The 15,803-nt window shown below is 39.1% G+C and overlaps 1 protein-coding gene across 2 annotated transcripts in view; it reads left to right on the top strand.

The window, feature by feature from the left end:
* Positions 1-15,803, top strand: part of tulp4a (TUB like protein 4a) — a 451,862-nt gene that overhangs the window by 337,654 nt on the left and 98,405 nt on the right. For both annotated transcript variants that reach the window (XM_072581106.1, XM_072581105.1), the window contains 2 exons: positions 2,264-2,408; positions 2,825-2,918. In XM_072581106.1, coding sequence (XP_072437207.1) covers positions 2,264-2,408; positions 2,825-2,918 — 239 coding nt within the window. The remainder of the gene's footprint in view (positions 1-2,263; positions 2,409-2,824; positions 2,919-15,803) is intronic.

Below are 15,803 nucleotides of genomic sequence, written 5' to 3'. Positions count from 1 at the left end.
TAACATTTTATATTCTATGTCTTGTGTAATTTTATACACTTTTTTTGAGTTGCCCCTCTGCCCCTGACACTCTACTGAAAACACTCCAAGTTTGTCCAACTTCTCTTTATAGATAATACACTCCAATCCAGACAATATTCTAGTAAACCTTTTTTGCACCCTCTCCAAACCCTCCTCATCCTTTCAGTAGTGCGGTGACTAGAAATGCACACAATACTCCAAGTGTGGCTGAACTAAAATTTTATAGCCGACTGACCAACTTTTATATTCAGTGCATTGATCGCTGAAGGCAGTCATGTTGAACACTTTCTTTACTCCATTTATCACTAGTATTGCTACATTCATGGTGCTGTGGATTTGAATCTCAAGACCCTTTGAATCTCAATGCTGCTACGGGTCTGACCATTTGCTGAATACTTTCCTCTTGGATTTGACCTCCTAAAATGCATCACCTCTCACTTGTCCGGATTCTGCTGTATCCTTTGATGACCTTCCTCACTATACACAACTCCACTAATTTTCATTTCATCTGCATACTGACTAATCAGACTACCTAGATTTTCATCTAAATCATTTAAACAACAGAGGTCCCAACACTGATCTTTGTGGAACAGCACCTCCAGTCGTAAAACACCCCTTTGTCTTCAGTTTCTGAGCCAATTTTGTCTCCCACTTGCCAACTTGCATGAATATCACGTGATTTAATTTTCTGGACCAACTTATCATGAGGGACCTTGTCAAATGCTTTATTGTTGCAATGTAAGTTTTTGCTCCTTAAAGAAAAAAGTTATATGCTATGCCTTTTAATGAGTTATCCATTTTATCACAGCCAAATCATGCCTAATATCCGAATAGTTTATTTTTGATTAGACCCTAGTTTCAGATTGCACCACTTTACTTTCTATCCCAACAAAGAATTCTATCATGTTATGACTACTCTTCCCTGAAGGACCAAGTACATTGTGTTAATTAACTCCCTTCTCATTGCACAGTACCAAATCTTGGATAGTCTGCTCCACAGTTGCTATGTCAACATATTTGTCTCAAGAGAATTTATACACATTCCAGGAATCCATACTATTGTTATGAGACACGTCTGCTTCATCATTGTCTAAATTAAATCACTTATGATTAGAGTAGCATTGTTGTAGCCTACATCTCAGTTCTTGCTTAATGATACCCCTGCCTTACCATCACTGTTTGGAGGTCTATAAACAACACTAGTTCGTGGTTTGTGTTTTCCATCCTTTGATTTTTTTTTAACTCCGCTTACACCATTTTCAGATTTTTGGAACTAATATCCTTTTTCACTCTTGCTCTGATCTCATCAACAAAGCTACCCCACCTCTTTTTTCTTTTTGACTGCATTTACAAAATATTGACAATCTTTGGATAGTCAGCTCCCAGCCTATTGCAACTATTTGTATCGTTTACTTATGTATCGTATTACAAATATTCTCCGCTTCCAGATATGGTACCTGTTAGATACATCTTTTGAACATTTTTACATTTTTATACTATTGACCTCCTGCATTCCATTTAATATCAATGTCTCTTTCATTTCTAAATATGTTTCATTTTGTTGTGGCTCCCTGCTTAGGTTCCCATCTCCCTGTAAATCGAGTTTTAACCCTCCTTCACAATACTAACAAGTGTCCTTGAAAGGATTTTTGATCCAGCTAGGGTGTAGCACACTTGTTCCATCTGCCCCAAAATAAGTACCAGTAATTCTAAGTCCCTTCCTCCTGCATCATTTTTCCAGTTGTGCATTTATCTGATCTATTTTCCTGTTTCACTGTTGGAGGAACATAGATATCAGTACTAATCAAAAGCTTTGATCCTGCAAGTGCTTAGCTTTAGGAAACATCTGCTTATGTGATAGTGGATGTCAAGGGTGTTGGAAGAAAAATCAAGTGGCATAAACAATAATGGTTAGGGTGAGAATAACCTTGGGCATATCTAGATGAATTGTTTTAACACAGGAGGAAGTGAAATTTCGTGCCAATTTTCAGTAAATCGATTATATAAAAGGAATGACTAGAAACTGCATGTAACATTTTTGAAACATTTCATACACCTCCTGATAACTTGAAAAGCCATTGTTGTTCTCAATATTTGGCTATGCCCCCCATGTGATTCTAAATTTCATTTCAGCAAGGATAACAGCAAGTGAAAATTAGCCATAGCAGATGAGGATTATAATAATTTTATAACTGTCATGTATGTACAAATGAAATGCTAATTCATTTACATTTTTCACCAGAATTAATCTCGATGCTAGAAAATCACCCAAACTTTCTCGAGCTAGTCAGGAGATATCAAAGTCTCCACGATTACCAATTAGGAAACCTTCCATTGGATCCCCAAGCTTAACTCGGAAGGAATTTCCTTTAGAAGATGTCACTCAGGTATGAAGCTGGATGGCTTTGTTTGATTCTTTACTGGAGTTATTCTTAATTCGTTAAAGCTATATATTAAGTGCAAGTTGACTTTCAAAATTTACTTTTAGTAAGTACATATATAGTGCAAAAGAACACAAAAAAGAAAGGTCTTAAAAAATGCATATTGCAAATGTTAACTGCGCATTGAAGAACTGTCTAGTCTTAAATTTTGGAATGTGTTCAGATCATAGCTGTTCTTGTTAGAGGGTGAACATTAGCCTCTTTAAATCCAGTATGAATGTTAATCACTCAAAGATCAATTGTCAGCCTGACTTTGGTCAAATGTATACCCTAACGTTGAGTTCAAATTTTCTACAGTTAAGCATTAAATTTAATAACAGTATAACATCGTATTTTGACAGAAAATATACCTGTTGTTTCAGCATAACTATCTTGCTCAAGTCACATCCAACATCTGGGGGACAAAGTTCAAGATTGTGGGACTGGCTTCATTTCTACCAAGTAATCTGGGTGCAGGTAGGAATTCAAAAATGATTATGCTGCTTAGTAGCAGGTTTGGTGAATGGCCCTGTAGAATTCACCCAATTAATGGTATGAATAAGATATTACATATCTTAAAATATAATATGTTAGACCTAGTTGCTATGCAACTCTTATTCTCAGAGTGTTGTCTGTAATGATGCCATATAGGCATACTGATAGAGTTGAAGTGCCAGTGACTGTTTCACTTTTGGTGCAAGTGTGGGTGATAATTGCAATGCAACTTGCTCTGTGACATGTGCAGGACAGGAAATAGGAAATAGTAGCTAGGGAAACTGTCAGAGTTTGAAACGCATGTCCCTTTACAGTTCAAACAGAACATCACCAATGCTGGTTGAAAGCAAGTGATGCTCAATGGACTTTGTATTTAAGAGACTTGGTGGGCACTGCATGTAATTTAACTAATTAAAAGTTCAGGTGATTTAGTGGTGGTAGATAACAGTGATTTAGTGATGGGGAAGAAAAACATTCAGTTTTGTTCAGTATAAACACGTCTGGATGTTAACTAAACACCTCAGTTCTTTAAGGGTTCTTGTCAGGCATCACTACTGTCCCTACCTCTGGGCCAAAAGACTCAAGTTTAAGTCCCACCTGCTCCGGAGATGTATAATAGCGTCTCTGAACAGGTTGATTAGGAAATATATTTTGAAAATAATTTAGTTCCCAGGGGCCCTTGTGTGTATGCCTACTTCTGTTGCAGAAGGCATGGGTTCAAATCCTACCTGCTCCAGATATTAAGAGCATCTAACAACTCTGATCAGGTTGATTTAAAAATAAACTCAGTACTTCCCAGTGAGCTATTGACTTCTGGGTAGGGAAAGTTGGTAACCAAAGTTTCCACTAAGTCATAGACTGAGAATAAAACTCTTGTAAATCTCTGAGAGTCTTACTGTCTCACTCAACCTAAGGATATTGATGTGTTAAACATGGTAGAAGAGGATTAATTCTCTATTCTTCAGGTGGGAAGTCAGAGAAAGCAGTCGGTATTTCCTGTTTGTGGCAGAGGCAAAACTCCCAGTGTTTTTTTTTCTAGAGTGAAATGACTAACTCACATTGCATGATCACAAATTAAGATTATCAAACAGTGTTTTCATAATTGTGGACATACAAGCAGTAGAAGAATGAAGTGGAGATGTGGCCCCCTCCCTAGCTAAAGTGAAACAAAGCATGGGTTTGACTTTATCCTTAACAAGACGGAGCAAAATAGAAGTAAAGTATTTTTGAAATTGGATGAAACAGAACTAGATATTGAAACGGCTTTGGAGATTCTATTAGAATTTATGTAGAGAGTTTATAAAAAAGGATGACTTGATGGGTCAATCTTACATAAAGTTAATAAGATGGACAATTAGTCCATTGAAGAAAATATCATAGTTATATAAAAGGCTAAAGACTAGAAAGTCTAGAAATTCCAGAGTCTGTGCTGGAGTTAATACCTTTAGCTTGTTCATGAACCATTCGACACAGATCTTTGGTTTTGACAACTGTTCAATTTCATTGTAATGACCATCTTTTAGAACAAATGGCTGCTACACACAAGATTAAGGTTTGTAGGGAGAAAATAGTTTCCAACTATGTGTTTCAGAGATTTCAAAATCAAATGGCCCTGGTTGCAAACACCTGTGTCTCAACGGTATTGCTGAAGGACTTTTAATAGATTTTGAATCAAGGGAAATTGGTATAATATCTGACAACAAATGAATCCCAGAAATCCACAAGATTTCCAGGATGACTCTAATACTATTAGGAAATGTCCAAGAATAAAGTTAAGTACTTTGAGTAACTCGTGAAACAGATAGTTTTGATGTTGAAAATATTGTGTTTGTGGCCAAAGACTTAAGTCAGTCACTAAATATATTAGCTTTTACATCATCAGTTGATGTACTAAGTGATGGTTGTACCTCAACTGGGTGTGACATCAATTGGGTAAACTTTATTTGGATCCCCTGGGCAAGGCCATCAAAAACGGTCTGAAAATATGAAAATTGTTCTCGATTTGGGCATGGTAATTTGTTGCCATCTTTAAAGCAAAAAATTTTCCCCTTTGAAATTGCAGTACAGTCTTATTTTGCAAGAACTGATGTCATCTATATTGACATACCATTATACTGAATAAGCCTATAATGGAACAAGCGAAAATGCTCTTGGAATCGAAGAATGGTAGGCATTTATGTTTGGTAAAGTGCTAAGCTTGCAATTTTTGAGATCTGGACATTATTGTCTTGAAGAAATATGGAGTTTCCTGTCAATAGTCCAGGAAGTGTTACTGGCATCTGCAGGCATGAGTCTAGCTGATAAGATTACCAAATGGAAATCACATAAATAATTTACTCATCCTCCTCACAAATGAAAGATACTACTAAAAAGCAATTGGAGTTGGTGATAAATGGTATGAATCCCTGGTAGAACAACAGATCACATCACAACATGATACATGCACTGCATGTTGTAACATACCAAGCCCAGTTGTAAGTGTTACTTTAGGCTGAGAATTTAATGACATAACAGTCATGGATCGGAAAATATGAGATGATGATCAGAATTTTGTAGGTATGGTGGCCTGGTTTAATATCTTCACAGTGATTAAAATATCAGATGTAGCATAGTGGACAAAGTCACAGAAAGCTGAGTCAGTGCAGGCATTGAGTCAGCAACAAAATTCTTAATGTAAAATCTCATTTTCAGAATATGTGTGAAAGAAACCATGCAATATTTCTTGAAATGTTACACAATATACTGGCAAATCAGCTGAACTGTAAGCTACAGAAGGCATTGGCATGGGCAGTATATGCAAAAAATTCTTTCTAGGTGGTTGGGGGTTCATAGAATCAGAGATCTCTTGGACAGAAAATGGTCCTTAAACGATTTGCATCCACACTGGTTAAAAAAAACTCACCAATCTATTCTATTACTATTTTCTGGAACTAGGTTCTTAACCTTGGCAGTGCACATCTTTTTTCTATTCACGGGATGTGGGCATTATTGGCCAGAGCAGCATTTATTACCCAGCCCTAATTATCCAGAGGGCAGTTCCATGAAGGACATTAGTGAACCAGATGGATTTTTCCAATGATCAACAATGGTTACACAGTCACCATTAGACCCTTAATTACAGATGTTTTTTGGGTAGCATGGTGGCACAGTGGTTAGCACTGCTGCCTCACAGCGTCAGAGACCCGGGTTCAATTCCCAGCTCAGGCGACTGACTATGTGGAGTTTGCACGTTCTCCCAGTGTCTGCGTGGGTTTCCTCTGGGTGCTCCGGTTTCCACCCACAGTCAAAAAATGTGCAGGTTAGGTGAGTTGGCCATGCTAAATTGCCCATAGTGTTAGGTGAAGGGGTAAATGTAGGGGAATGGGTTTGAATTGGGTTGCGCTTCAGCGGGTCAGTGTGGACTTGTTGGGCCAAAGGGCCTGTTTCCACACTGTAAGTAATCTAAGTGTCAATCATATTGCTGTGGTCTGGAATCACTTGTAGGCCACATCGTGTAAGCACCACAGTTGCCTTCCATGAAGGTCATTAGTGAACCAGATGGATTTTTCCAATGATCAACAATAGTTACACAGTCACCATTAAACCCTTAATTACAGATGTCTTTGAGTTCAGATTCTACCATCTAGCATGGCAGGATTCAAATTCTGCTCCCCAGAACATTACAAGGGTCTCTGGATTAGTAGTCTGGTGATAATGCCACTCGGCCATCACCTCCCTTTAATACTTCTTAAAACTTATTGGATTTCTGCCTCTTTCAGGCAGAGTTACAGATTCCTACCACCCTCTGAGTGAAAAAAACTTTTCTTCACATCTTTTCTAAATCTTATGATTTAAGCTAAATCATAGGTTTAAGCTATGTCCCCTGGTCATTAATCCCTGCATCAAGGTAAAAAGTTTTTTTCCTGTCTATGCTATCTATGCCCCTCATACATTTTTACATCCTTAGTGTAACCCCTCTCAGTCTCCTCTGCTTTAAGGAAAACAGCTGCAGTCTATCCAATCTCCCTTCATAACTAAAACTCTTCAGCTTAGGCAACATCCAGATAAATCTTCTCTCCACCCTTTGCAATGCTTTAACATCCTTCCTAATTTTGGATTCCAGACCTGTACTCAGTACTGAAGCTATGGTCTAACCAACATTTTATCTCCGAACAGCACATCTCACTGCTGTTAAGCTAAGCTCTGGCTCAACAACAAATAAAGGCAAGTATACCATATGCCTTCTTAATTAATTTATCCACCTATCTACCTTAAGGGACCAGTGTACATGCACACCTAAGTATCTCTGATCCTTGGTGCTTCCCAGGGTCCTAATGTTCGTCATGTATTCCTTTGGCTTGTTTGTCCTGCCCAAGTGTATAACCTCAACATTTATCTGGATTAAATTCCAGTTGCCTCTATTTAGCCAATCTGACCATATCACAGGAACATAGGAATTTGGATCAGGAGAAGGCAATTCAGCCCTTTCAGCCCACTCTGCTGTTCAACACAATCATGGCTGATTTTATCCTGGTCTCAATTTCACTTTCTGCCTGCTCTTCAATATCTGTTTCTCCTTTTTTTTTTAAGATCAGAAACATATTTATTTCTTTCTTGAACCTGATGATTGATTCTGGCTCCACTGCACTCTGGGGCAGTGATTTCCACACATTCTCAACCTTGTGAAAGTAGTAGTTTCTCCTCCTCTCAGTTTTGAACTTATCTTCTCTCACATGGTATATCCATGACCTGTTGTTCAAGCTGTCCCTCAAGGAGAAATATCTGTTCAACATCCCTTTTGCATTTTATATACCTCAATCAGATTCACCCTCATACATCTGAACTCCTATGAGTGCAAAGCCTAAGATATTCAACTGCTCCTTGTTCCTTTCATTCCTGTAATCAACTGGGTGAATCTTCTCTGAAATGCTTCCAGTGCACCACTTCCTTCCTCAAATACGGAGACTAAGCGTGGACACAATATTCCAGATGTAATCTCATGAATGCTTTATAATTGTAACACCACTTCTTTATTTTTATAATCCAGTCCTTTTGCAATAAATGCCAGGTTTCCATAGGCCTTTCTTATTATATGTTGCACCTGCATACTCATTTATTGTGATTCATGCACAAAGACGCCTAGATCTCTCTATGTGACACACGTTGAATTAGCTTACCACTTAAATAATGATTTGCCCTTTAATCTTTCAGGTTAAAATGGATAATCTCATACTGTCACACATGAAACTACATCTGCCAGATTTATCCATCTGTAAATTCTTATCTTCTCATCTCTGTCTGCTTTCCCATCTATTTTAGTGTCATCCACTAACTTTTCTATATTACATTCCGTCCCTGCCTGCAGATCACTTCTATATATTGTAAATTGTTGAGGTCTGAGAACTGAACCCTGCGGCATTCTGTGAGTTACGGATCGCCATCCAGAAAAGGACCTAATTATCCCAACCCTCTGCTTTCTGTCAGTCAGCCAATCTTCTATCAAAGTCAATATTTTATCCTTAATCCACACAAGTCTAATGTTTTGGATCAATCTTTTATGTGGCAACTTGTCAAATCCCGTCTGGAAGTTTAGATATACTACACCTACTGGGTCCCCATTATCCACTTGATGGTTACATCCTAAAAGAAGTCCAGCAAGTTTGTCAAGTATGACTTGCCCTTCATGAAATAGTGCTGATAACTGGTGAACTGAGCTTTGTTTTTCAAAATTTATTTGGTAAAGCTAACAAATCAGGACTTATACAATTAAAAGTAAGGCCTTATTGTAGTGTTGTAGAACAGGTTCAGGTACACAATTCTTTGAAGTTTCTGTCACAGATAGATAGAGTGGATAAGAATGCGTTTAGCCTACTTGCGTTCATTGCTCACATGGGGTATAGATAAAATGAATGGCAGGTATCTTTTCCCTAGAGTGGGGTATTTCAAGACTGGGGTGAGAGGAGAAGGATTTTTTAAAAATCATGAGGGACAACTTTGTGTGGAATGAACTTCCAGTGGAAGTGGTAAATGTGTCTCAACATTTAAAAGACCTTTAGATAAATATGTGAATAAGAAGTACTTGCAGGGATATGGTCCAGGCAGAGGCAGGTGGGACTAACTTCATTTGGCATTATGGTCAGCATGGTAAAAGTTGAAGTTCTAAATTGGAGAAAGGCCAATTTGACAGTATTAGACAAGAACTTTCAAAAACTGTTTGGGGGCAGAGGTTAACAGGTAAAGTACGACTGGAAAATGGGAAGCATTCAGAAATGAGATAACGAGAGTCCAGAGAAAGTATATTCCTTATAAGTTTAAAAGAAAGGCTGGTACATGCAGATGACAAGCAACGTGAATTCGACTGGGACAACATTACTATTATAGGACAAGCCAAACAGAGAACAGCCAGGGAATTCCTAGAGGCATGGCACTCATCCACAGATTCAATCAATAAGCACATCGACCTGGACCCAATACACCAACCGCTGCAGCGGACAGCTGGAACTGACAACCGGAAGCAGCAGATTCAAACCACTACAAATGCCGGAGGAAGGATCACAGAAGCGCTTCACAGGAGGCTCCGAAGCACTGAGGATGTATAAGGTAATCAGATAGGGTGGACAGTGAGAGCCTATTTCCTCAGATGGCGAAGGCGAAAACGAGGGGACATAGCTGTAAATCGAGGTGTGATCGATTTAGAACAGATATCAGGGGTAATTTCTTTACTCAGAGGCGTGGAATGGCCCGACTGCAACAGTGGTAGACTCGCTGATGTTAAGGGCATTTAAATAGGCATTGGAACAGTATAGATTAGATGGGCATCAGATTAATTTCACAGGTCTGTGCAACATTGAGGGTGGGAAGGATATGCACTGCGCTGTAACATTCTATGTTCTATGTTTCTCCCTAGTTATAGTAACTTAACCAAGTAACTCTATAGTAACCACAATTTTCAGGAATAAATTGTTATCTTCCACTGTGAAAACAGAGACAGGATATTGGTTTAATGCCTATGCCATTTCTAAGTTTCCAATTATTACCTCGCCAGTTTTGTACTCTAAAGGACCAACATTTACTTTCACTATTCTCTTCCTGTTTACATAATTATAGAAGCTTTTGGTACAAGGACATATGTTTTGTACTAGTTTCCTTTCGTAGTTCACCTTAGCTTTTTTTAAATTTCACTTATAGTAAAACTTTACTGACGCTTAAAATTCTTCCAATCCTCCACTGTGCCACTAACGTTTGGAGTAATGGTATGCCTTTATGTTATCCTTGACTTCCTTGTTAAGCCAATGATAATTTTTCACCTTTTTACATCCCTCTTCCTCTCAGGAACAAATGTTATTTCGTATTTAAGTTATTTAGTATTTAGTATCTCCCTAAACATTTGCCACTGTACTTCAACTGTCCTGCTCTTTAATATAATTGCCCAATCTCTTGGGCCAATTCCTTCGTCAGGCCAGCGTTAAAATGCAACTCTGTCTTCGCTCTTTCAATCTGAATTTGAAACTCTGGCTTGTTATGGTCACTCCTTCCATGCGGTTCCTTAATTACAAGACCATTTATCAATCGTTCTTCGTTACATAATACCAAATCTAAAGTTACCAGGTCTCTGGGTGGCTCCATGTCATGGTGCGCTGAGAAAAAAATCCATCATACACTCGATGAACCTTTCTTTGCAGCTAGCCGTGCCAAGTCAATTAATCCAACCAATATGCCCTCCTCCAGAAATACTGTCAGGAGCCTGTAAATTACCCCTACCATGGCGTTTCTTCCCTTTTCCATCCAGACTGATTCAACATTTTGGCTTCTCGTGCCAATATCAGTTCTTAGTATAGCCTTAATTTATCCTTAATCAGTCAAGCAACTCCACCTTCTGCTCATTCTTGACTATCCTTTCAGAATATTAAGTATTCTTAGACACTTAACTCACAGTCCTGATCTTTCGTAACCACATTTCATCAGGTCTTACCCATTTCTCTCTATTTAAGCTATCAGTTCATCAACTTGATTCTGACTAGTTTAGGTTCAAGGTTTTAATATAAGTTATATTGGTTTGCCTTTCACTTTTAATATTTTCTTGTGCACTACACTTTCTATACTCTCTATCCTTATTTCTTAATCCTGATAAACCTGAGCTTCATCTCTATCATTTGCTCCAACTTACAATTCACATTTTGATCTTTTATGATTCCTTTCCTCACGATGGTTATTAGACTGGTCTTGCCTGTTTATCCTATTAACTTATACCTTCTGCTCACTTTCTGATGAGTTGCTTTGGTTTTCATCCCCTGCCTTATTAGTTTAAATCCACCCAAGTGGCATTAGCAAACCTCCCCAAAAGGAAGCTGGCACCCCTCCTGTTAAGATGCAGCTTGTCCTTTTTGTACAGGTCCCACCTGCCTTGGAAGAAATCCCAATGATCCAGAAATCTGAAACCCTCCCTCTGAATCAACTCATTAGCCACTTGTTAAAATGTACTATCTTCCTACTCCTTGCCTCAATATCACTGACGTTGAGAGCTATCGCAAGATTACAACCCTGGAGGTCCTGCTTTTCAACTTACGGCCTAGCACCCCTGAACTGTCCTTGCAGGACCTTGTCACTCTTTCTGCATATGTCATTGTGTACCACGAATGCTAGCTTTTCACTGTCCCACTTCAGTATGTCCTGAGCATGCTTGGTGATATCCTTAACCCTGGTACCAGGGAGGCAAGACACCATCCTGGAGTCTCGTTTGCAACCATATAATCACATGTCTATGCCTCTAACTATTGAGTCCCCAACTGCCACTGCTTGCCTGCATTTCGACCTACCCTGCTATTCAACAGAGCCGGTTATGGTGTCACTGTTCTGGCTACTGCTTTTGTCATGCGCTGATAGGTTGTCCCCTGAATACCACCTAAGACGGTATATTTGTTCGAAAGGAGAACAGTCACAGGGAGTTCTGCACTAACTGTTTGCCCGTTGTGACCATTACTCATCTATCTACCTCCATGTTGGGTTGTCCACCTCTTTCAAATTCCCCTTTTGGCCTCCTGCGTACTCCTATGTGTGTCCATATGCTACTCCAATTGATTGAAGTGATCTGTTAAGAGCTGCAGCTATACACACTACCTGTAAATTAAGTCACCTGGGACTGTTGAACTCTCCCAGAGTTGCTACATGTCGAAGGTAGACCATGTGATGCCCCTGACCGCCATTTTCATCTTCTAGTTAGTTTATTAAAGTATGTATATATAACCCCTTCCTTATTTTATTAGGTTTTAGCTAATTAGGTGGTCACTTGAGGTAATTTCTCACTAAGCTTCAACACAGGTAGTAATCCACTGACAAAAAAAATCAAATATTTTCTACCCTCATTCTGTATCGACAAAATTCCCATGATTCTAAAACTTAAAGGGTTAGAAACTTATAAGGTCTGAGTTAATTAGGTAAACTTAGCTTCACTTATAGTAATTCTTAATAGGCAGCAGATTTGCTATTCCTTTATCACTAAGATTATGGAAAAGGTTAGCTGTAACTGAGTTCCCACTGCTCTAAATCCATTGGGATAAGAAAGGGTTAACCAGTATTTGTCAGGTGACCCGCACTTACCAGTCCAGAGCCTCTTTCATCTTTTGAAGCTACGACTCAGCAGGAGCTGCACTGGAAATTCTTTTGATGTTCCTGCAGTTACTGTATCCTTGCCTCTTAGCTGCTGCTGCACTAGAGTTTCCCGACTGCTCCTGGATGCTGCTCCAAGCTACATGACCTGTAGATCTTAATCCGTACTGTGCTAGATTTACAGGCTTACTGGTTACTGTGTCCTCACCTTCTGGCTACTGCTATGGGGTTTCACAACTGCACCTGGATGCTACTCTAAGCTAAATGCCCTACATATCCTTCTGTAAGTATCCTCTCACTATTTGCCAGCCCACCAATTTTTGTATCATCATATTGATGAACCTTCCTGTACTCAAGTCAAGTCGTTTATATAAACTACAATAGCAAGAGTGCCAGCACTGTCTCTTGTGGGATCACAATGGACATAGACGTCCAGTCAGAAAAATGCCCTTCAACCATCACCCTCTGCTTCCTGCCATTCAGTCAATATTGGATCCAATTTGTCAAGTTTTCTTGAATCTCATGGGCTCTTAGCTTTGGTATTAGTCTCCCTTGTGGGACCTTACCAAAAGCCTTGTTGAAGTACAAGTAGACCACATCAAAAGGGTTGCCTTAATTGATGTACCAAGTCACCACTTCGAAAAAATCAGTCAAGTTGATCAGACATGACCTCCCTTCAGCAAAGCCATGCTGATTGTTCTTGATTAATCCCTGCCTCTCCAAACACAGATTAACCTTAAAGTTAAAATTGATTCCAACAGTTGGCACACCATTGTAATTTCCTGGTTTGACTCTTGCTCCTTCCTTGAATAATAGTACTATTTTGTTGTCCTTTGTGGACGGAGAGAATTGAACATTTTTGCAAACACACCTGCTAAATTTGTCCCTTGCTTCACTCAACAACCCAACTTGCATTTTCTACAGCCCTGGAGATTTTATCTACTTCTAGGCCTGCTAAACCACTCAGAGAAATTAGTGTAGATAGAAAGAATGTTCTATCTATGCCATTGATCATCTCCAATAAGAAGCAATCTAACCACCGTTTCTCAACATTCAATGGTGTTACTTTCATTGAATCCTCCGCAATCAACATCCTAGGGTTACCATTGATTAGAAATTCACCAGGACTCACCACATATACACAGTGGGTACAAGAGTACATCAGAGGCTAGGAATACTGTGGCGCAAAACTCATTTCCTAATTTCTCAAAACCTGACAACCATCTGCAAAGTACAAGTCAGGAATGTGATGGAATACAACTGACTTGCCTAGATGGCTTCAGCTCCAATAACACTCGAGAAGCTTGACAGAATCCAGGAAAAAGTAGCCAGCTTGATTGACAGCACATCCATAAGCATCCTTTCCCTCCATCGCATTGTGTACTATTTACAAGATGCACTGCAGAAATTCATCAAAGCTCCCTTCACAAAACCTTCCAAACCCACGATACATTCCATATCAAAGGATAAAGGCAGCAGATATATGGGAACACCACTACCTGCAAGTTTTCCTCCAAGCCACTTACTACCCAGACTTGAAAATGTATTGCCATTTCTTCACTGTCACTGGGTCAAAATAATTTCCTCCTTACATTATGGATCATCTTGCAACACGTGAATTGTACAGCAGTTCAAGAAGGAAGTTCTCCACCACTTTCAAGGGCAAGTAGGAATGGGCAGTAAATGCTGGTGAGTTGGTGAAGTCCATAACCCACAAATGAATAAAAAGAAAAAAAGAGACAAGTAGTGATAGCTTGGCAGCGGAGAGTAGAAAAGTGGATAACCATAAAAAATTGTTCAAATGCTGATTCTTGGGATACATTTAGGAGAGAACAATCACATATGAATTTTTGACAGATATCCATTATTATTATTATTTGTTCACATGATGTCAGTATTGTTGGCTAGGCCAGCATTTGATGTCCATCCCTATGTGCCCAAATGGCAGTTAAGAGTCATTGTGGTGGATTCAGATTCACATGTAGGCCAAATTGTGCAAGGATGGTTGACTTCCTTCCCTATAGTTTATCAGTAAACCAAAAGCTTTTTAGGGCAATTAGTGGTGGTGACATGGTTGACATTAAGCCAGTTCTCTATTCCAGACTGATATTGAATTCAAATTTCACCATCTACCACAGTGGGATTCAAATCTGTTTTTTGGGCTGAGATTCGATATTATGAGCCCAGTGACATTACCAATTCACCATAACCTCCTCATAAATAGGAGCAGAATCATACAGTACAGAAGAGGCCCATTAGCTATCGAGTCTGTACAACCAAAAATAGGTTATATTTACTCTAATTCAATTTACAAACAGTTGGTCCCTAGCCTTCTGTATTATGACATTTCATGTACTCATCTAAGTTTTTTTTTCAAATGGTTGTATGGTTACTTGCCTCAAATACCTTCCCAGGCAGTCATTCCAGGTCACCACCATCCTCTGGATTAAAAATATTTTTCTCAACTCCCTGCTAAACCTTTTACCTTTCACCTTAAAAATGTGCCCCTTTGTTATTGATCTGCCAACCAAGGAAATAGCTGCTTTCTACCCACCCTGTCCATGTTCCTCACAAATTTATAAAGAATAACCTCGATTATCTGAAGGAATTGGGCGGGCAGTGTTTCATTTGGTTGATCGAATGATGGATAATCGAATGCCTGATAACATTGTTAGCCAAGCATTGGGACTTTGCAATCTTATCCGGATAATCCAAAATTCCGATAAATGATTGCCGAATAATTGAGGTTCCTCTGTACATCTCTATCAGTCCCCTTCAACCTTCAAAGAAAACAACCTGAATTTATCCAGCCTGTCTTCCTTGATCTTTTCTGGCAAACCTATTTCTCATCTTGCTAAGTTAGCCTTCATCCCACATGCTACTATCTTTTATAATGGTCTGTCATGAGGGGCCTTACTGAAATCCATACAAATTTCATCAACTGAACTATCCTCACCCACATACTTCCTCAACAAATTTTACCAGATTTGTTTGGCATGCCATCACTTTGCCAAAACCACACCGATTATCCCTAATGAAACATTTTCTCCAGTAGTTATCCTAACACTTGTTAGACTCGGTATTCTTTAATTCTTTGGTTTATCTCTACCATAATTTGGAAAAGTGGAACAACATTAGCTTCCCCCAGCCCTCTGGCACCTCCCTTAATACCAGCGAGGAATTAATAAGTTTGGATCAGGATACCAGTGATGTCCTCCCTCTTCCACACCAGTCTGGGATACAGCTCATTGCACTTGGGAATTATTCTACTTACAGCCTGCC

The sequence above is a fragment of the Chiloscyllium punctatum genome, chromosome 11 (genome assembly GCF_047496795.1).
Source record: "Chiloscyllium punctatum isolate Juve2018m chromosome 11, sChiPun1.3, whole genome shotgun sequence".
Taxonomy (NCBI): domain Eukaryota; kingdom Metazoa; phylum Chordata; class Chondrichthyes; order Orectolobiformes; family Hemiscylliidae; genus Chiloscyllium; species Chiloscyllium punctatum.
Note: the sequence above shows the minus strand (reverse complement) of the source record. Positions and strands in the feature narration are given on the sequence as shown.